The following is an 18251-nucleotide window of genomic DNA, read 5'->3' on the forward strand; positions in this document are numbered from 1 at the left end:
TAGATTAATTATCTAAGCATGTCTACTCTCCATTACATAAAATAGCTGTGTGGTTCATCTGCATTCAGTATCACTAACACAGCACAAAGGAAAGAAGATCAGAAATACAAACTGCAAAGATAAAACAGAAGTGAGTATGGCATATTAACAGACCTGTGGATTTTCATAATAAATCCATCTCCAAGATTGATTTCCGTAAGTAATGCAATTACATAAAACATGAAACTCATGGATTATAATGACATAGATAAAATTCTATTAATAGTATATAGATATTGCATTTTTTAAATTTATTTTAAGTGAATGTGCATATGTAGTATAAGCTCTTTTACTATGAAATAAAATTTTAATTGAGATAAACAGATATTATCATCTGAAATTAGCCCTCCACCTTCCCTTAGAGAAAAAGACTTCTTAGAGACCTCCCAAAAAGACATACATTGAACTTAATAACTGGAGTTTAATTTTATAGTAGAGGAGAAAAGAGAAGAGAAAGCAGAACTTTTTTTGAACACAAGAGATTTACCACTAAACTGTCAGAGCTGAGAAATGGGAAATGTGCTTTAACATCAGATGCGAGGGAGGAGATGGAGATTTCTAATATCACCACTCTGGTGCACCGGTAATAAGACAGGGATCTTGCAGCATCTGTTCAAAGTCTGATATAATTCTTTGGTGAGTACTCCCTTAGAACAATATAATTTTCTAAAGTATCAACCCCAGAGTGTGCAATTCTTCAGAGAAGGTTAAATTTTCCTCTTGGTTATAGAGTTTGAAAATGCCACTGCTAATTACATGGAAATATTAGACACTTCATGAATCAATTTGGTAAAACTGTCTAAATTGATGCAGATGGCTTCATTTTTCTAACAAATCTAGTCTCTCTAACTAGGGCATCAGAATCTTGAGTTTACTTCTGAATTCTAGTATCCTCACTTAGGGCATTTCTGGGAAAAATATTCTCTGAGACCTTAATTTAGAAATGATTATTTGCAGAATGAAAAATGAATAACCAACCAAAGAGTCTTCCCTAGAACTAATATACGTTACTAATGTCAAGTAAGCTATACCAAAAATCAAATAGTAAATATGCATTTATATTAGGAGTACTTTCCAATGTTCTCAAAAATATATACTCTGGTGATAAATAAATATATTTAATATATTAATTAATAAAAAGATTAAAAAGATGATATAAATGTCCTTGTGCTTTAACTTTTGATGAAAAATTCTCAAATTCTCTACTGTGAAAACATATGCCCACATGAAGACATATGTGAATCTTCATAGCAACCTTATTCATAATAGCCTAAACTGGAAACAACCTAATTTAGCATCAAAAGAAGAATGGATAAATCAATTGTGATGTAGCCACACAACAGAAAACCTCTCAGTGTTGTAAGAACAAACTACTGACACACATAACAATGAGGAATAAGGATGACCCTCAAAAGCATTTTGTTAAATAAAAGAATGTAGGAACAAATCTATACACTATATTTTTTATTTTTCTTTTTTATTGTTAATAAATCAGCTTTATTGAGGTATACTTTACATACAATTAAATTCAATTTAATTTTTACCTATTTTAAGTGTATAGTTCAATATATATTTTTACTATTCTCAAGTTAAATTTTATTTTTTTATTTCAAAATATTAAGGGGGTACAAATGTTTTTGGTTACAGGAATCACTTTTGTAATGCTTGAGTCACATCTATAGGTATGCCCATCACCCAAATAGGGTTTACTGTACAAATTAGGTAGGTTTTTGCCCCTCTCCTCTCTTTCCCACTTGATTTCCACTGAGTTTTACTTCCCTTGTGCACATGTGTGCTCATCGGTTAGTTCCAATTTAATAGTGAGTGCGTGTAGAGTTTGTTTTTCCATTCTTGGGATACTTCACTTAGGAGAATGGTCTCCAGTTCCATCCAAATTGCAGAGTCATCATAGCTCAATGCAACCTCAAACTCCTGGGCTCAAGTGATTCTCCTGCCTCAGCCTCCCAAGTAGCTGGGACAATAGGTGTGCACCTCTACACCAAGCTAATTTTTTCTATGTTTTGTAAAGCCGGGGTCTTGCTCTTGTCCAGGTTGGTCTGGAACTCCTGGCCTCAAGCAACCCTCCTGCCTCAGCCTCCCAGAGTGCTAGGATTACAGGCATGAGCCTCCGCGCCTGGCCTGAGTCTATATAACTCCATTTGTGAAATTCTAGAAAAAGGATAGATGGAAATAACAGAAACCAGATCAGTGCTCACCCCAGAGACCGGGGTAAGGCAGGCCCAAAGGACATCTTTGAAGTGAAAAATATTCTTCATCTTGTTTGTGATGATGTGAACATTACTGTGTATATTTAAATGCTTTTTAAAAGTGGTAGCTTTTATTGTAGGTAAGTTACACTTTAATAAAAGTGATGTGAAAAATGTAATGATCTGGCTCAGGCGGTTTTAATAAAATCAATGGTTAAAGAGAGAACATCTACACTAAAGTGGCACTTTTGGTTTACAATTTAACCAGTAATTTATAGCGATGTGAAAAGAAATTCTTTTTTAGATGCACAGTTAAATATACTTTGATCAATTTCCTAATCTATAAAACTACATAGGGATGAAGAAACTCTCACCTAAAAAGGAAACTCTAGGCTTCACAGAATCAAAGATCTTCCAGAAGAGCCCATGGTGCTCCTAGTCTTTTACTGAGGATGGGCTACGTTGCAGAGAAGCAGTGAGCTAGCTTCTCTGCCTGTGTCCCCCTACATGCAGAGCGCTGTCACATGCCAGTGTATAGGCTATTGACTCAGGCACCTCAAGGACAGGGAGCTCCGCTCCCCTTTTCCATCCAAAGTGCATATTATCTTTGACAAACAGGAGAGAGGGTGGACAGCAACATTTTCAAAAATGTCATATCTAAACCACTCAATTTTATAGAGGCCATATCATGATGAAGAACCACGTTCAACTCAATCTTCCATAACCAATAAGTAATTTTATGATATTTACAGTAACTTGGATCCATTTTCCACTTACTTAACTTGGATGGCAGTAGTTTAAGAAATGTCAAGAGAAAACTTAGGAAAGTCTATTTCTTCCAGTGTTATGGCTACTTGATGTTAATCTGCTAGTTAAAGAAAACTGATGTCTTGAAATGGCCTTCATGTTTATGTTTTGGTTGTTTTGTACACTCGATAATTTAATATTTCCTAGTAATTACCCAGGAATCTGAGAAAAATTACTGTTTCTTGGGCAACAATATAGTATGACTATATAAATAAATGAATTAAACTAATCTCTTTACATCATCTGCCAACTTTAAGATTGCATAAGCCAATGTACTATGTGTATTATGATATACATAAAGAATATATGTTACACCTCAGATCGGATGTATGAAATTAACACAATCTTACAATCACCCTCATAACATTGTGAAACAAATAAGGGTTGCTCAAGTTAAATTCTTATGTCCCACCCAGATTATTATGTTAAAGCTATAAGTTACCAACAAAATATAGTTTTATCTTACCTACATTATGACATCTTCCTTTAAACAAATGATAGCAATCATAATAAAGATTTTTACATGCTTCCTTTGGATTATTATTGCTATTAAATAAAATGTGAATGAAACTTTGAACCTAAAAATTTATAGAATTGGAATCCTGAAAAGATTAAGTCAGCAGAGGTAGGATATGTCTGTTCAATTTACAGCTTACCATTTTATTCTGCATCACTTATGCTCCTGGATTGGTAGGGGTGACTGCTGACTTGATTTAGGTAAATCTGATATTGGTAGTGCCACTGAGAAAGTAAGCATCCCTCGCACATTCAAGAAAATAAAAATAAGAGTCATTTGGTGTTTCAAACTCTGAGAAAAATTCTGATTTTTAATTAACTTAAAATGTTTTTAAGATGAAAGGAAGAAAATTAAGATTGAGGAAAACATTACATAAAAGTGCTTAATGGCAAAAATAAAATACTGCAAAACACGCAACACATACAAAAGAAAGAACAAACAGAAAGCCCACTATTGAGGAAGAGGAAGTAGGAAATAGAGGGTGTGCTAAGCTTAGAAATGTGAACATTAAAGCTTCTGGAGATATTCCAAATTCTTTACATCAAGGCCCACATTTTATTTGCTTACATTTTTTAACCCCATAGTGATTCTAGAATTGTAGATGCTAGCAATTATATACCTATAGCTGAGGATTCCTTATCTGGGATAAACCACAAGCAAGAATACTGGCATAGCCGTTTACTGTCCATCTCAAAACTCTGACCAAAAAAGCAAAGAAATTTAATGTTAGTATTTTCAAAATTAAAACAAAATGCTAAGTTTGCACAAAATATATGTAGAGTAAACTTCTTTGCAGATAACATTTTAAAAGTAAGGACTACTTATTTTTATATTGATAAAGATTCTCAGTGATTTCTAATATTTAGATATTAAGAAAAAAATACATAAATGTGTTTCCTCTGTGGACATTTGGTTTGCTTTCTCCTGCAACTAGCTTAACTGCCACAGTGGAGCAGCTTGGGGGCACCATGCACATAGGATGCCTTGTAAATAGCATCCCTAGAAGCGCACAAGACACTGTCCTACTGCAAAAAATCAAATGGTACAATCAATTGTGTTTATAGCAAAACATATAAATTTTCATTTGTACCTGGGCATTTCATTTTCCACAGTCTAATTGACTTCACTCTTGGTGAACCCCTACACTCAGAAAACAATTAAAAGTGAACTCCAAATACTGTTATTCATTACATTGGGAAGCTTGTGTTTTTTTTTTTGTTGTTGTTGTTCATTTGTTTGTTCATTTCATTTTGTCTTTCTTTGGGCTCTGTTTAGCATCATTAACTGTAGCCAGAAATCAGAGTTCTCTGCTGTTTAACAACAGTTGTCAAGAGCCCAAACAAATTTTCATGTATTCATGACAACTCTATTCAAGTAAGGAATGATTCAGATGTTGATGTCTGGTAAAGCTAGACTACTATTCAAATTTTTAATGGCCTGTGAAGTTAAAAAAAACTAATAAGAAAACAGAATACGAAGTCAAATAAAAATCACTGCAACTAATGAAATTCAGAATCCAAATTAGTGCTGATGATGCACTTGAGCTAAATACAGGATTTTTCTCTTCAGCATTTCCACTCTGCGCCCATTATCCTCTTTACGGTGGCCCCAAATTCCCCAAGCTGTGCTAGACCAAATTGTCCAAGTTTCTCTTCAAAGAACATGGCTTATATTGGGGTCAAGTTTCAACTCTTTAAAACAAACACTTAACAGCATCTTTCTAAAAAAAATACAAATAATAACAACAATCTTTTCATCAAAGGCTTTTCTAGGAGTTTCAATATTATTATTTAGCTTTCTTGATAACCATTTAATAGTTCAACATTAAAATTACCCATTAATTAAAAGTGCATTATATCTTACAATGAGCAAAATAAGTAACTTAAATATTTCTGTCTAATATTCAATTCTCCTATTAGAACAATGAGAAGTTCATATGGGTCTATTGGTTGATTACTGGATTTGTGGGCAAAGCAAAAATAGGATCTAATATGAAAAATGAAGTATATCTTATATTTTACAAATATAATATGCAATATAGAACTTAAGCAATTACATATGCTCTAGATTTATTTACTATACAACTAGGGGTATTTTATGTGTTAATTAGTGCTTGCTATTAAAGAAAAGACACAAACATGTGTGTATGCACACACACGTACATATAGAGAGAGAAGCAGAGAGATTATCCACTGAAAATATATGTATATAGTACTAAAATATAAAGTATACCAATAGTAAATAAATTATATATAAATATAAATTACTAACTTAATTGCCTTAGGATTCTGCTTGGACATTCTTCTCTAATATAAGAAACTGGTAAAAGGAAATAATATCAACGTGTACATATATTGCAAATAATCTTGATGGCCCATTTATTGTATAAATAGCTCTCATATCTAAATTTTACCTCTACAAGAAACATAAGAAATGACTAATGAAGCAACAAGCTCAGTTAATGGCCTCTGGACAAAAATGCCTTATGGACATTTTCATGACCAAAACAAACCTTTCACAATCTATCTTGGTCAAAAGGAGGGACTAAGAAAGAGAACTGTCCAAATCTTGGTCTATGGCAGTACTTTCTGTGTGGTGCCATTTACTTCCCCTTCTGGGATCCATCTAGCATCCCTGAAAAAATGCGGAAGCCCTTGCTTTGTCAAGTTGTAGTAAAATAAGAAGCCTTTCTGAAAAATCGGAACTACTTGCCCATTTAACCTTCAGTCTAGTGATATTAAGCCAGGCATCCAAAAATGGAAAAAAAACCTTATACCAGCTTTATAAATAGCCTAATACTTTTAAAATACAAGTTTCTATTTCTGGTGTCTGGTATCCCATAAAATGTCTCTACCAAGAAGAAATTTTCAAATTGCCTATCTTGGAACCCTTTTCACCTACTGACAAGTTTGGAATAAAAGTTTGACATGTGCTTCAATTATTTGATAGTGAGAGAGAAAAATTCAAAAAAATTTTCAAGTAAAGACAATGAAAACAGAACAAAACAAAACAAAAAACAACCCCTTCCCCCCCCCCAAAACACCCAACACACACACACACACACACACACACACACACAGACATGCACACACACCCCTCCAGAAATTACCAGTCTATAGTGATTGCCATTAGAGGTCAGCATAAATGCAAAAAGAGAACAAATCTAAAATTTAGAAAATTGCTAACAATGTTACAAATCTTTTAATATTACATATAAAGTAGTGGTGATGTGCTCCAGTTATCTGTCATTGCATAACTAACCATGCCAAACTTAGAGGCCTAAAATAGCCATTTAATAGTATTATAATGCACAAGGAGTCTGTGGGTCAGAGATTATAGATCGAGTACCATAGAGAGGAGGGCTTGAGCAGCTGGTGATCACTCAAAAGGGCTGGAATCATCTGGAGAGTTCTTTACTTGCATGTGAAAAGCCTGCTCTGAGATGACTCAAAGGACTGGGAGTCCTCTACATAGGCTCTCCATGTAATCTTGGCTTTCTTCATGGGAGACAGCCTCAGGATCGTCAGAATCCTTGCAAGGCAGCTTTGAGCTCCAAGAGATAGTGTTCCTGCAAATGAGCAAGAAGGTACACACCTTCTTCCACAGTAGCCTCAGGAATCATAAATTAACATTTCCTCTGCATTCTATTGGTTACAAGCAAGTCACTGAAACTATACAGATTCAAGTGGAAGAGAACTAGAGCCCACTCTATTGGTTCAACATTACAACATAGGTTTCATTGTACTCCCACATACGTATTTGTAATACAATGTTCCTTATCACATGTGCTACCGTTGTTCACATGGGACCTTTCCTTCTGTTACTCTAACTCTTTAGAACTCAGATTAGAGAAGCAGAAGAATGCAGTGAATCAAAGAAAAATAAAATTCCATCTATTTGTATTTTATAATACTCTCCTGTGCTTCACAAATCCAAATGATACTTAAGCAAATTATTATGCTTATTCCTCCAACTCTGCTGGAAGTCAAGATGAACTAGGCATTCTTTTTTGGAGAAGGAAAGTTGAAAAAGAAATATTGTTGGTCTACTGTGTAGTTTATTAGGGGTACAGCTATAATTAAAGTCGAAATGACTTGATTTTGTAGGATTACAGATTGCTTTTGGTGTTCGAGATATTAAAGAGTTGAAGCAGGAAATCTATGTAATCAAACGTAGCCTGCCTGACAAGCAAAGAGCATGGCTTTGCCCCTTCAGGATCTGAGAGACCATCATCATGCTGTTTGATGCTAGGCAGAGCCCAGAAGCCAAATGAGAGGATGGCTGGTGCTGGGTTCATTCACACTCCCATTGCCCACTAGGCGACCACAACTCTTTGAAGGTTTTCATTGACTTTATTAGTGATGCAAATCAATTTGCCATGAAATCAGAAAGGATTTACAAAAGTAGCCATCACCACATACAGAAGATACATTATGAAACAGGAACTGCACATGTTACCAGCACATCAAAGACAGAAAAACTTGCCTTGGAAATTATCACACATTTTCAAATAAAACTCCACCAAACAGCACTTTACTTTTAACATATAATCATTAGCATGTCTTAAGACCACATTCCATAATTTCAACCAAGCTTATTAACAGAAATGCCAAAATACCTTGCATTACAACTTAATTTATTTGCAACATGGCCATGTGTGATTTCTGTTTAAGGATGATGGGTGAGTCTGAAAGAAATTTTGCTTTTATGCTTTCCTACTCCCTCACTCTTGTCTAGGTATGCTCAGCCATTGTCTGATTTTCTCTAACCTCTCTAACTTTTTTTCTTGATGATAATATGTTTGTTTCTCACCTATTTCAAAGATAAGCCTGTAGAGCCATCCCTTCCTCCGTTTTCCCTCACCAATCTTTGCCATCAGCACCTCTAAAAATAGCAACACTCTCTGAAGCTACACTAAGTTACCCTGAAGGTTGCTCAGAAGCCACTGCCAGTGAAGCCAGCAGCTGGTGGTTATTTAGGACCAGCTGGCCACATGGTACATGAAGGACTTAGATTTTTAAGAAATTTCTGAACTGTCAGTTAATTTCTTGAGGTATTTTGAAATAATATATAGATACTGTATATTTTATTTTCTAGATTTATTTAAGACTACCTTTTACCCTCACAATTTAAAATTCAGCTTCTGTTCAAGCATTCCTAGGTGGCCTAAGGTAGAGTGTGAGTTCCTATTTTCTGGGATCTGATCAATATGGGAAAGAAATCATGACTGTACAGTAGGATTTTGCTGCTAGTGTTAGCTTGGATGTTACTACATTTTATTTTGGTTTTACTTTTGTTTTCTTTTTTGCTTACAGAGTTGTTGGCTAGCTGTAAAAAAACAAAGAGGAATGTTTCCCCCCAAACCAAAAACAAAATGAAAACTTTAAACTTATTGAATCTTCTTACACCACTAGATACCATAGTACATCTCAGACACTATTAGAACTATTATGTAGTTAATTTTATAATAATCTGGGAACAAATCTTAAAACTTCATATTTTCCGCTTTAAGGATTAAGAAGTCTTAATAGGTCTACAAAAACGAAACTAAATGAGCTTGTCATTTTAAAAAAAAATGTTACACAGGTTGGGATGTTTAATTCAATTACAAGCTTTGTAAGGATTGGAGTCATGTTTAACACTTCCCATAGAGCATAATATAGAAACTACTCTTGAGTACATAGCAGATGTGAAATAAATATTTTTGATTAGTTATTTTTTCCAGACTTAGACAACTATCTCCTTTTAGGCTGGGTGCAGTGGCTCATGCCTATAATCCTAGCATTCTGGGAGGCCAAAGTGGGAGGATCGCTTGGGCTCAGGAGTTCGAGACCAGCCTGAGTAAAAGTGAGACCTCATCTCTACTAAAAATAGAAAAAATCAGCTGGGCGTGGTGGCACATGCTGGTAGTCTCAGCTCCTGGGGAGGCTGAGGTAGGAGGATCACTTGACCCCAGGCGTTGGAGGTGGCAGTGAGCTATGATGTCACCACTACACTCTAGCCAGGGTGACAGAGTGAGATTCCGTCTCAAAAAAAAAAAAAAAAAAAATCTCCTTTTATCATGAGATAAAGATCAAATTTAAGGCATACATTGTGCAGCATCTGAACAGCATGCCTAATATGGTAAAGCAATCTGTATTATCATGCCCTAAAAGGTGAAGCAAACAAATTTATTGAACAATATTTTCTGCAAAGTTGTCTGACTAAGGGACCACAGAAGAGGCCACTGACCCAGGCTTCATTAATCCACAAGGAGTGCTTCATAATGCTTCAGTCATTTATTTTTTTTCTGTTGAACAAAATGTGAAAAACATTGAACTCCTTAATGCTTGCTGATACAAACTTTAAATAAACACATCCAATCTTTGCACAGTTGGGTCTAGTTTAGAAGAGTGCTCAGAAGAGCCTGACTAAAGTTTGGTCAAGAAGAGAGAATCTTTGTCTATGTATATACATACATACATACATACATGTATTTGTGTATGTGTAGTTATGTGTGCATGTATGTTTGGACATTATGTTTCAGTGCCTACTAGACATCCACATTGACATGTTGAGTAGGTAAATATATAAGTTTAGAATCTAGAACTTAAGGGAGAGATTTGGGCCTGGACATAAATTTTAGGTTTAGAGCACATGGGTGGTAGGAGATCATGAAGGGAAAAAAGAAATCTAAAGACTAAGCCTGGGCTTGGAGGTCTGGAAGAGAAAGAAGACCCAGTTATGAAGACTAAGGAGGAAAACAATAAAGAATGGAGGAGAGCTGGTAATTGCAAGAGACATTTCAGTGAATTTTACTACAAAGAGGAGCTAAGAAATCAGATAGTAGACAAAGGGGAATAAATACGGTTATTAAACAAAGATATGGCTATAGCTGTCATAATATGTAATAGTTATAGATACAGATATAGACATGGTTATAGTTAAAGGTAAAGATTCTCCCTCAGAGCCCTCACATTTGGCCTTCTCTCTCTCTTATTTCTGATCCGTCTCCACTGGTTCCTTTCTGATCACTGTATCAAAATTTGCTCCCACCACCGTTAATCTCTTTTCCCTTCTCCTGTTTTATTTTAATCTATGACAGTTATCAATGCTTGAAAGTATAAAATTTATTCACTTTTATTGTCTGCTTCTCCCATTGGAATGTAAACTCCAAGAGAGGAACAACCTTGTTATATTCATTAGTGTAAACTAGAAGTGTGAATGACACACAGTGTGATCAAGAAATACTTCTTTAATTAACACATGAATATACGCCTGTTTGTGTAACTATACACACACACACACACAAACACATATATACTTTCAATGCAGAATCAGATGAGTTTCATTTAATGGTTAAAAAAATAAAATAATGTAAAATCTTCCTTCCTCTTCAGGTCATGTTGCAGAGAGGCAAAATAGCAGCACAGTAATCAATAATTTACCAAGGATTTATTTTTATTTTAATCAAGTATTTACTGAAGTATATTTTTTATATCTCTGCCAGTGGTTTTCTTTCAGCTGTGTGTGTCCAACCATCTTGAGAGTTAAGGGCTTATATGGATTCTATGAAAATATATTTTACACTACAATAAATTATTATTATCATTATTACATATTTTATTTTATTTTATAAAGAACAATGAAAACACTCAAAGCATAGATAAACATGATGGATCACCCAAAAAGTAATAAGAAACTGGATTTTAAGTAACAGGTAATATCAGTAAATTAAACCTAATGGAAACATAATAGAAGCAAATTTGTTTCCTATTGGATTTTCAAATACTTTTGCTGGTACCTAACGTGCTCACAGGGAACAAGGAATCTAATTTAAAACTTTATGAACAGGAAAATATGTCCAAATGTATGGGAATGAAAAATATACACCCATATGTTTTAAAAGATGTGGAGAGACTATATGGAGGCTCCACATGTGCACAGCTAACTAGGACAATTCTCCACCCTGGAGATAAATAGATAATTCAGTAAAATATATGTGATAAAGAGGGTTTAGCCTATGACAGAAGTTCAGGGAAGCCCTGTAAGGGAGACAATGCCTAATCTAAATCTTAAAGAACATGTAAGAGTAGAAAAGCACACGGTCTAAAGTTCACAGTGTAAGAGTATGAGGTATTTGTGGAATATATAACAAAAACAATATTAAAGTATATATGAAAGTACAGACTTAAATCATTATGTGTCAATTTCTCCTCTTATATAAAAGAAGTTTGTAGCAGGAAGTAAAAGTTTTTCTCACAACTAGATGCAGGTGCTGTCATCTCTTAAATACTTGTAATATTTATTCTAATGTAGTCAGAGAAACTAGGGGCAGGAGGATTCACAAGAATATAGTCATTTCTGAAATTATATACAGTACTTACCCTGAAGAAAAGGCTAGCAAAAACTACACCTTTTGCAATTTTTTAGAGTTGACTATTGAGACATTCTAAAAAAGCACCCAAATAGCATGTCTTGCTTAAACTTCAAATATAGACTTACTACAATAAAGATAAAATATTTCCTGAAAAATATTTTCACCAGTTCAGTGACATTTCTCACTATAAATATCTTCATTTAAGACGTTTTATTAATAGTATGAACACAGAACTTCTGAGCAATTTTTTAAGTATTCCCATAGTCAGAAATAAATGTTTGAACATTTCATTTTCCATAACAACATTATCAAATCATAAAGGTATGGGCTGGTTAAATGATACTACCACACACATCCACCCTTTCGCCATGCATTTTCAAAGATTCTTTATGAGTAAATCTCTACAAATAGTTATTTCTCCTAAACATTGAATTCTAACACATAGAAAATTGCTATCATTTTATAAAATGGAAAATGATTCAGTTCAGATGTGAAATAAATCATTTTCAACATCAAACTTGATATATTTCTTATCTTATTGTTCTTTTGAGGGTCAGGTGAGTTGTTTAATATCATTGAAACATTCAGGGAATAGGCAGTATTCTTTTAGATTTGCAGATAAGCATTTGAAATTGCTTCAGGTAAGAGGATCAAAGTGAAATAGAGCAGAGAGATAATGATACAATAGATGTGATTAGGTGATATGATTGAAGAAAGAAAAAGGAACCAGCCAGGGAATTAAAGAAAATGAACACAGACATATAGAAACATCCTACAGAGGATGCAGAAAAAGTGAGAAGATTTGATAGCAAGCTACACAAAGTACTATAGCGAATGAAAATACAGAATATATGTTCTGACAAAAAGGAAGGGGGCCAATAATTGATTTTTAGGTAGACAAAGCAGACATCAGAAAGTGCCACAGGATAGTCCCAGCAGGTGAAAATCATACGAAATGATGAAACAGCAGGTCATGTGTGCTTGTAAATTTGACCATCAGTGTTACAGGTAACCTCCTGTATGTGTTAAATATCAAATTCAAAGTTCAGTACCTTTGCTTTATCTCTCATTGATCCTTTTCCCAGGATAGACATTTTAGCACCTGTTTCTTCCTGTAGCCTCTTCAAGGAGTTTCCTCTTGGTCCAAGCAATTTCCCCACAAAATTGAACTAGGAAACAAAATCAATAGAATGTCTGTTTTAAGGTCAAGTAAAGGGATGATTTGCACCAAGAATAATTGAGGAGTTATGGGTTTTTCAAACTTTACCATTGAGAAGAGAGTTATATCATACATTCACACATACACACCCCCACCCACAAAACTATTTCAGATCTCCAATCTATGACCCATTTTTAAAACAGGTATTTCTTTCTGAAAGAATGCCAAAGTCAATACTATGTTGAATTTATCATTTACTTATATAATTAAATGAATCACTTACTAAGGAAAGAAATTAGAGAGAATCACACTGGTTTACACAATTTCTAAATGCTTTATCCCTCCAACTAAATTAGTGGAATAAGAAACAATTTTAACATACGTCTATAGACCTTCAAAATTGCAAAAATTATTTTAAATTGATTTCTAAAAGAAAATTTAATATTCATGTTTATTAAAAAGTTCCTGTGCCCATAACATTCTATTACAAATTTCATGATTAGGAATTAAGGAACTCAATTATTCTTAAATCTCTATGTATTAAAGAGTTTTGTTAGGATTAGGAAATAAAAGATGTGAACATAGCAAGTAAAGTTAAAAAACAGTACAGATAGAACATTTATACAAACAGTATGTCTAAATGGAAAATTCTGAGGGTCCATACATTTGTTTACTCACCCTGAAACATCAATAAAAACTGGTGAAATAAGAGAAATAGTTATCAGAGTATATATGTCAACTACTAAAAGGAATATTACCAAACCAAATGACCAAGATAATCATTTGTGCCATAATTCATCGATTATTATAATTTTAAAAGTACAAAGAGCTTACAAGTCCCCTAAAACTATACTGGGAGCATGAAAGACAGAGATAAATAAGCTTAAGTAATGGCTTTCTAAATCAGTTTCCCTGTTTTTCTTAAAAAATATGCACCATAGGTAATAGTAAAAAACAAAATGTTTCTCCCCTAAGTCCAAGATAAAAACAAAGATGTTTGATCTCACCACATTTATTCAAAATTGTACTGCAGTATGGATTATTGCACATATAGGTACATAGATAAATGGAACAGTATAGTGTCCAAAGAAACTACACATCTATGGTCAATTTATTTTTGACAAAAGTGCCAAAGCAAAAAAATTTGAAAAGTAAAGTCTTTTCAACAAATGGTGCTGAAACAACTGGATATGTATTACCAAAAAAAACAAAAAAAGTAAACACAATAAAACCTTTTATGCCCTACCTCACAGTTAGGCAAACCTTACATTGAGATCAATCATAGATCTAAATTTAAAGGCTAAAATTATAAAGATTCTAGGAAAAAAATAAAAAAAAATACCTTTGCAAACTTAGGCTAAGAAAAGATTACGTAATTAGGAAGCAAAGAGCACTCACAAAAACACCCTGCTTATCCCCAAAGCCATCAAAAAATTGAATAGCTAAGCTATAGACTGAGAGAAAATGCTCTTTTTATATATATTATATATTATATATATAATATATATTATATATCTGAAAAAATAACTAGAATCTGGAATCTATAAAGAACTCCTTCACATCAATAACATACACACCCACACACATGCACACGCCCCAGAATGGCTAAAACTAAAAGAAGACTAATGCCAAATGTTGATGAAGGTGTGAAATTATTGGAGCAATTACTGTTGACAGCTATTTTGGAAAGAAGATGGACAGTTATTTATAAAGTTAAACATAGAGCTCCATTATGACTTAGCAATATTACTGCTAAATATTTATCCAAGAGAAACAAAAACATATGTTCTGGCCGGGCGCAGTGGCTCACGCCTGTAATCCTAGCACTCTGGGAGGCCGAGGTGGGCGGATCGTTTGAGCTCAAGAGTTCGAGACCAGCCTGAGCAAGAGCGAGACCCCACCTCTACTAAAAATAGAAAGAAATTATATGGACAGCTAAAAATATATATAGAAAAAATTAGCCGGGCATGGTGGCGCATGCCTGTAGTCCCAGCTACTCGGGAGGCTGAGACAGGAGGATCGCTTGAGCTCAGGAGTTTGAGGTTGCTATGAGTTAGGCTGACGCCACGGCACTCACTCTAGCCTGGGCAACAGAGTAAGACTCTGTCTCAAAAAAAAAAAAAAAAACAAAACAAAACATATGTTCTACAAAACAACTTGCACAAGAATGCTCATGACATTTTATTCACAATCACCGTTAAACTAGAAATAAATCAGTGCCCATCCTAGGAGAATGGATAAATAAGTTTATACATAAATAGAAAAGAATTAGTCACTGATTGACACAACAATATGAATGCATCTCACAAACATTTGAGTGAAAGTAGCCAGATAAAAAAGGACATCGTTAGATTCCATTATCACAAAATTCTAGTGGCAAAAATAATATATGGTGTTATAATTCTTAAGATTGGTTGCCTGTTGAGAACAGAAGCCTGGAGTTGGACTAGCTGGGAAGCATAATGAAGGAAACATCTGGGGTGACAAAATTGTTCTATATTTTGTTGGAAGTATAGGCATACTTCTATCAAAACTCATCAAACCACCCTTTTAAAAACTGTGCATTTCCTTGTATGTATATAATATTTCAATTAAGAATTAGAAGAAAACAAATTAGAAGGCTGAAAATTCATATAAAAAGAGATGACATAGTTTATGGTCTTACATTTAAGTCTTTTATCCATTTTGAGTTGATTTTTGTGTATGATATAAGAGCCCAATTTCATTCCCTTACATTGGAACTCCAGTTTTCCCAGCACCATTTATTGAAAAGATTATCCTTTCCACATTGTGTTATAATGATACCCTTGTCAAAAATCAGTTGACTGTGTATGTTTGGATTAAATTCTGAGAGAATAGAGGCAAAAATTCCCTGTAAGTTGGCCTTGGTAATAAATTTTTGGGATAGCACACCAAAATTTCAGACCACAAAGGCAAAAACAAATAAATGGGACTACATCAAATTAAAAAGCTTCTGCATAGCAAAGGACCAATCAACTGAAACAACAGCTTACAGATTGGGAAAAAATATTTGCAAGGTATATATCTAATAATGGGTTAATATTCAAATTCATAAAGAACCAATACAACTCAATAGCAGAAAAACAAATAGCCCAATTTAAAATTGGGCAAAAGATCTGAACAGACATTTCTCATAAGAAGACATAAAAATTGCCAACAGGTATGTGAAAAGGTACTCAACATCATTAATCATCAGTGAAATGCAAATCAAAACCACTATGAGATACCACCTCATACCTGTTAGGATAGTTATTATCAAAAAGTCAAAAGATAACAAATATTAGCAAGGGTGTGCAGAAAAAGGAATTTCTGCATATTATCTATGGGGATGAAAACTGGTATGGCCATTATGGAAAACAGCATAGAGGTTTATAAATAAATTAAAAATAGAACTATCATATGACCCCACAATCTCTCTTCTGAGCATACACGCAAAGGAAATAAAATCACCTTGTAAAAATACTGCACATTGATTTTCATTGCAGCATTATTTATAATACCCAAGATATAGAAACAACCTAAGTGTCCACTGACAGAGCCCGGGGGATATTATGTTAAGTGAAGTAAGCCAGACACAGAAATAAAATTATTGCATGATCTCAATTACATGTGGAATCTACAAAAAAGGAAAATCCAAATATACAGAGACAGAGAATGAAACAATAGTTACAGGGCAGGGCGGGTGGGGGGGACGGAGGGTGAGGTAATGGAGGTCAGAGGATAAAAAGTAACAGACATGTAGGATGAACAAGTCTAGAGATATAGTGTAAAAATTGAGGACCACAAGTAATATTGAATAAAATTGTATTGTATTTGGGATTCATGTAGAATGTGTAGATTTTAGATGCTCTTTTCCACAAAAATTTTCAAACAGGGTAAATATGTGAGATGATAGATACGTTCACTATAGTAAACATTTTACTATCTAAATGTATCCCTCACATCATGCCATATACCTTAAATAAACACAATAAAATTTGTTAAAAAATAAAAGTAAATCAACAGAAAAAAATATCATAATAAAATGTACTAAAAAGAAATATCAGTTCCAGGAGTTGCACAAAGGAATCTCCCTAGACTTTTAGTAAACACATCATTTCAATCTATGCAGACTATTCCAGAGGAAGAAATGGAGTGATATCCCCCAACTAATTTTAGCAGGCTATTATAAAATACCAAAACCAAATCAGAAAAGGAAATCTACAGAATAAGCCATTCATGGAAAATAAACATGAAAAAATAATTCAACAAAATAGTAGCATATCCAAGGCCTGTCGTATATATACAAAAAATACATCATGACTGAGATGTGTTATTCAAGGTACTTAGAGATTTATAACCTCTAATTGTAATTTGGCCATTAACAAAAAAACTAATTAAAAATGGTTACCTTTTTATTTGAACAGGAAAATTATTTGAAAAAATTTAAATATAATCATAAAAAATTCACATCATCTGAGAAATAAGGAAACATACTTAATCAATATAAGGCTTCTACTCAAAACTCATAAAAATAGATTTAATGATAAAGCAATATCAGAAACAGGGTAAAAACACACATTCTTGATGCTTCATTCAGTGCCACAGATTCAAACCATTGAATAAAGATAAATGTTATAAACATGAGAATGTAAGAGAAAAATATTTGCAGTTTATACAATCATATACATAAAAAGCTTAAAGTATCTTCATAAAAAGTATTAGAATTAGTAAGAGAGCTTATCAACATACTTTATACAAAATCAATACAAAAATCAATTGTATTTTTGTATACCAGCAGCATATAATTAGAAACTATTTTTTTAAAAAAGAAATACCAATTATAACAGCAGTAAAAATAGATTTCTCAGGAATAAATTTAGCTATGGATGTTAAAAATGTATGAAATACATTACTAAAGCCATCACATAGGTGTAAATAAATTAAGAAACACATTATGTTGGTAATTAGGAGTCACAATGCCATATAGCTTTCTAGTCTCATCTATAGATTCAATGCAATTCTAAGTACAATCATAATCGCTTTTGATCAATTTATGAACTGGTTCTAAAATTTGTTTGAAAAAGTAAAAGTCCAAGAACAGTAAAAACATTCAGAAGCAAAAGTATAAGTTGAGGGTTATTCCTGTGGAATTCCAAGATT

The 18251-nt window shown here is 33.6% G+C and overlaps 1 protein-coding gene across 3 annotated transcripts in view; it reads right to left on the minus strand.

Moving 5' to 3' along the window:
• Window positions 1–18251, minus strand: part of KHDRBS2 (KH RNA binding domain containing, signal transduction associated 2) — a 542862-nt gene that overhangs the window by 316285 nt on the left and 208326 nt on the right. For all 3 annotated transcript variants that reach the window (XR_011235523.1, XM_069488012.1, XM_069488013.1), the window contains exon 3: window positions 12982–13098. Coding sequence is in view for 2 of the 3 variants with exons in the window: in XM_069488012.1 (XP_069344113.1) it covers window positions 12982–13098 (117 nt within the window). In the remaining variant the exon portion in view is untranslated. The remainder of the gene's footprint in view (window positions 1–12981; window positions 13099–18251) is intronic.

The sequence above is a fragment of the Eulemur rufifrons genome, chromosome 15 (genome assembly GCF_041146395.1).
Source record: "Eulemur rufifrons isolate Redbay chromosome 15, OSU_ERuf_1, whole genome shotgun sequence".
Classification (NCBI taxonomy): Eukaryota; Metazoa; Chordata; class Mammalia; order Primates; family Lemuridae; genus Eulemur; species Eulemur rufifrons.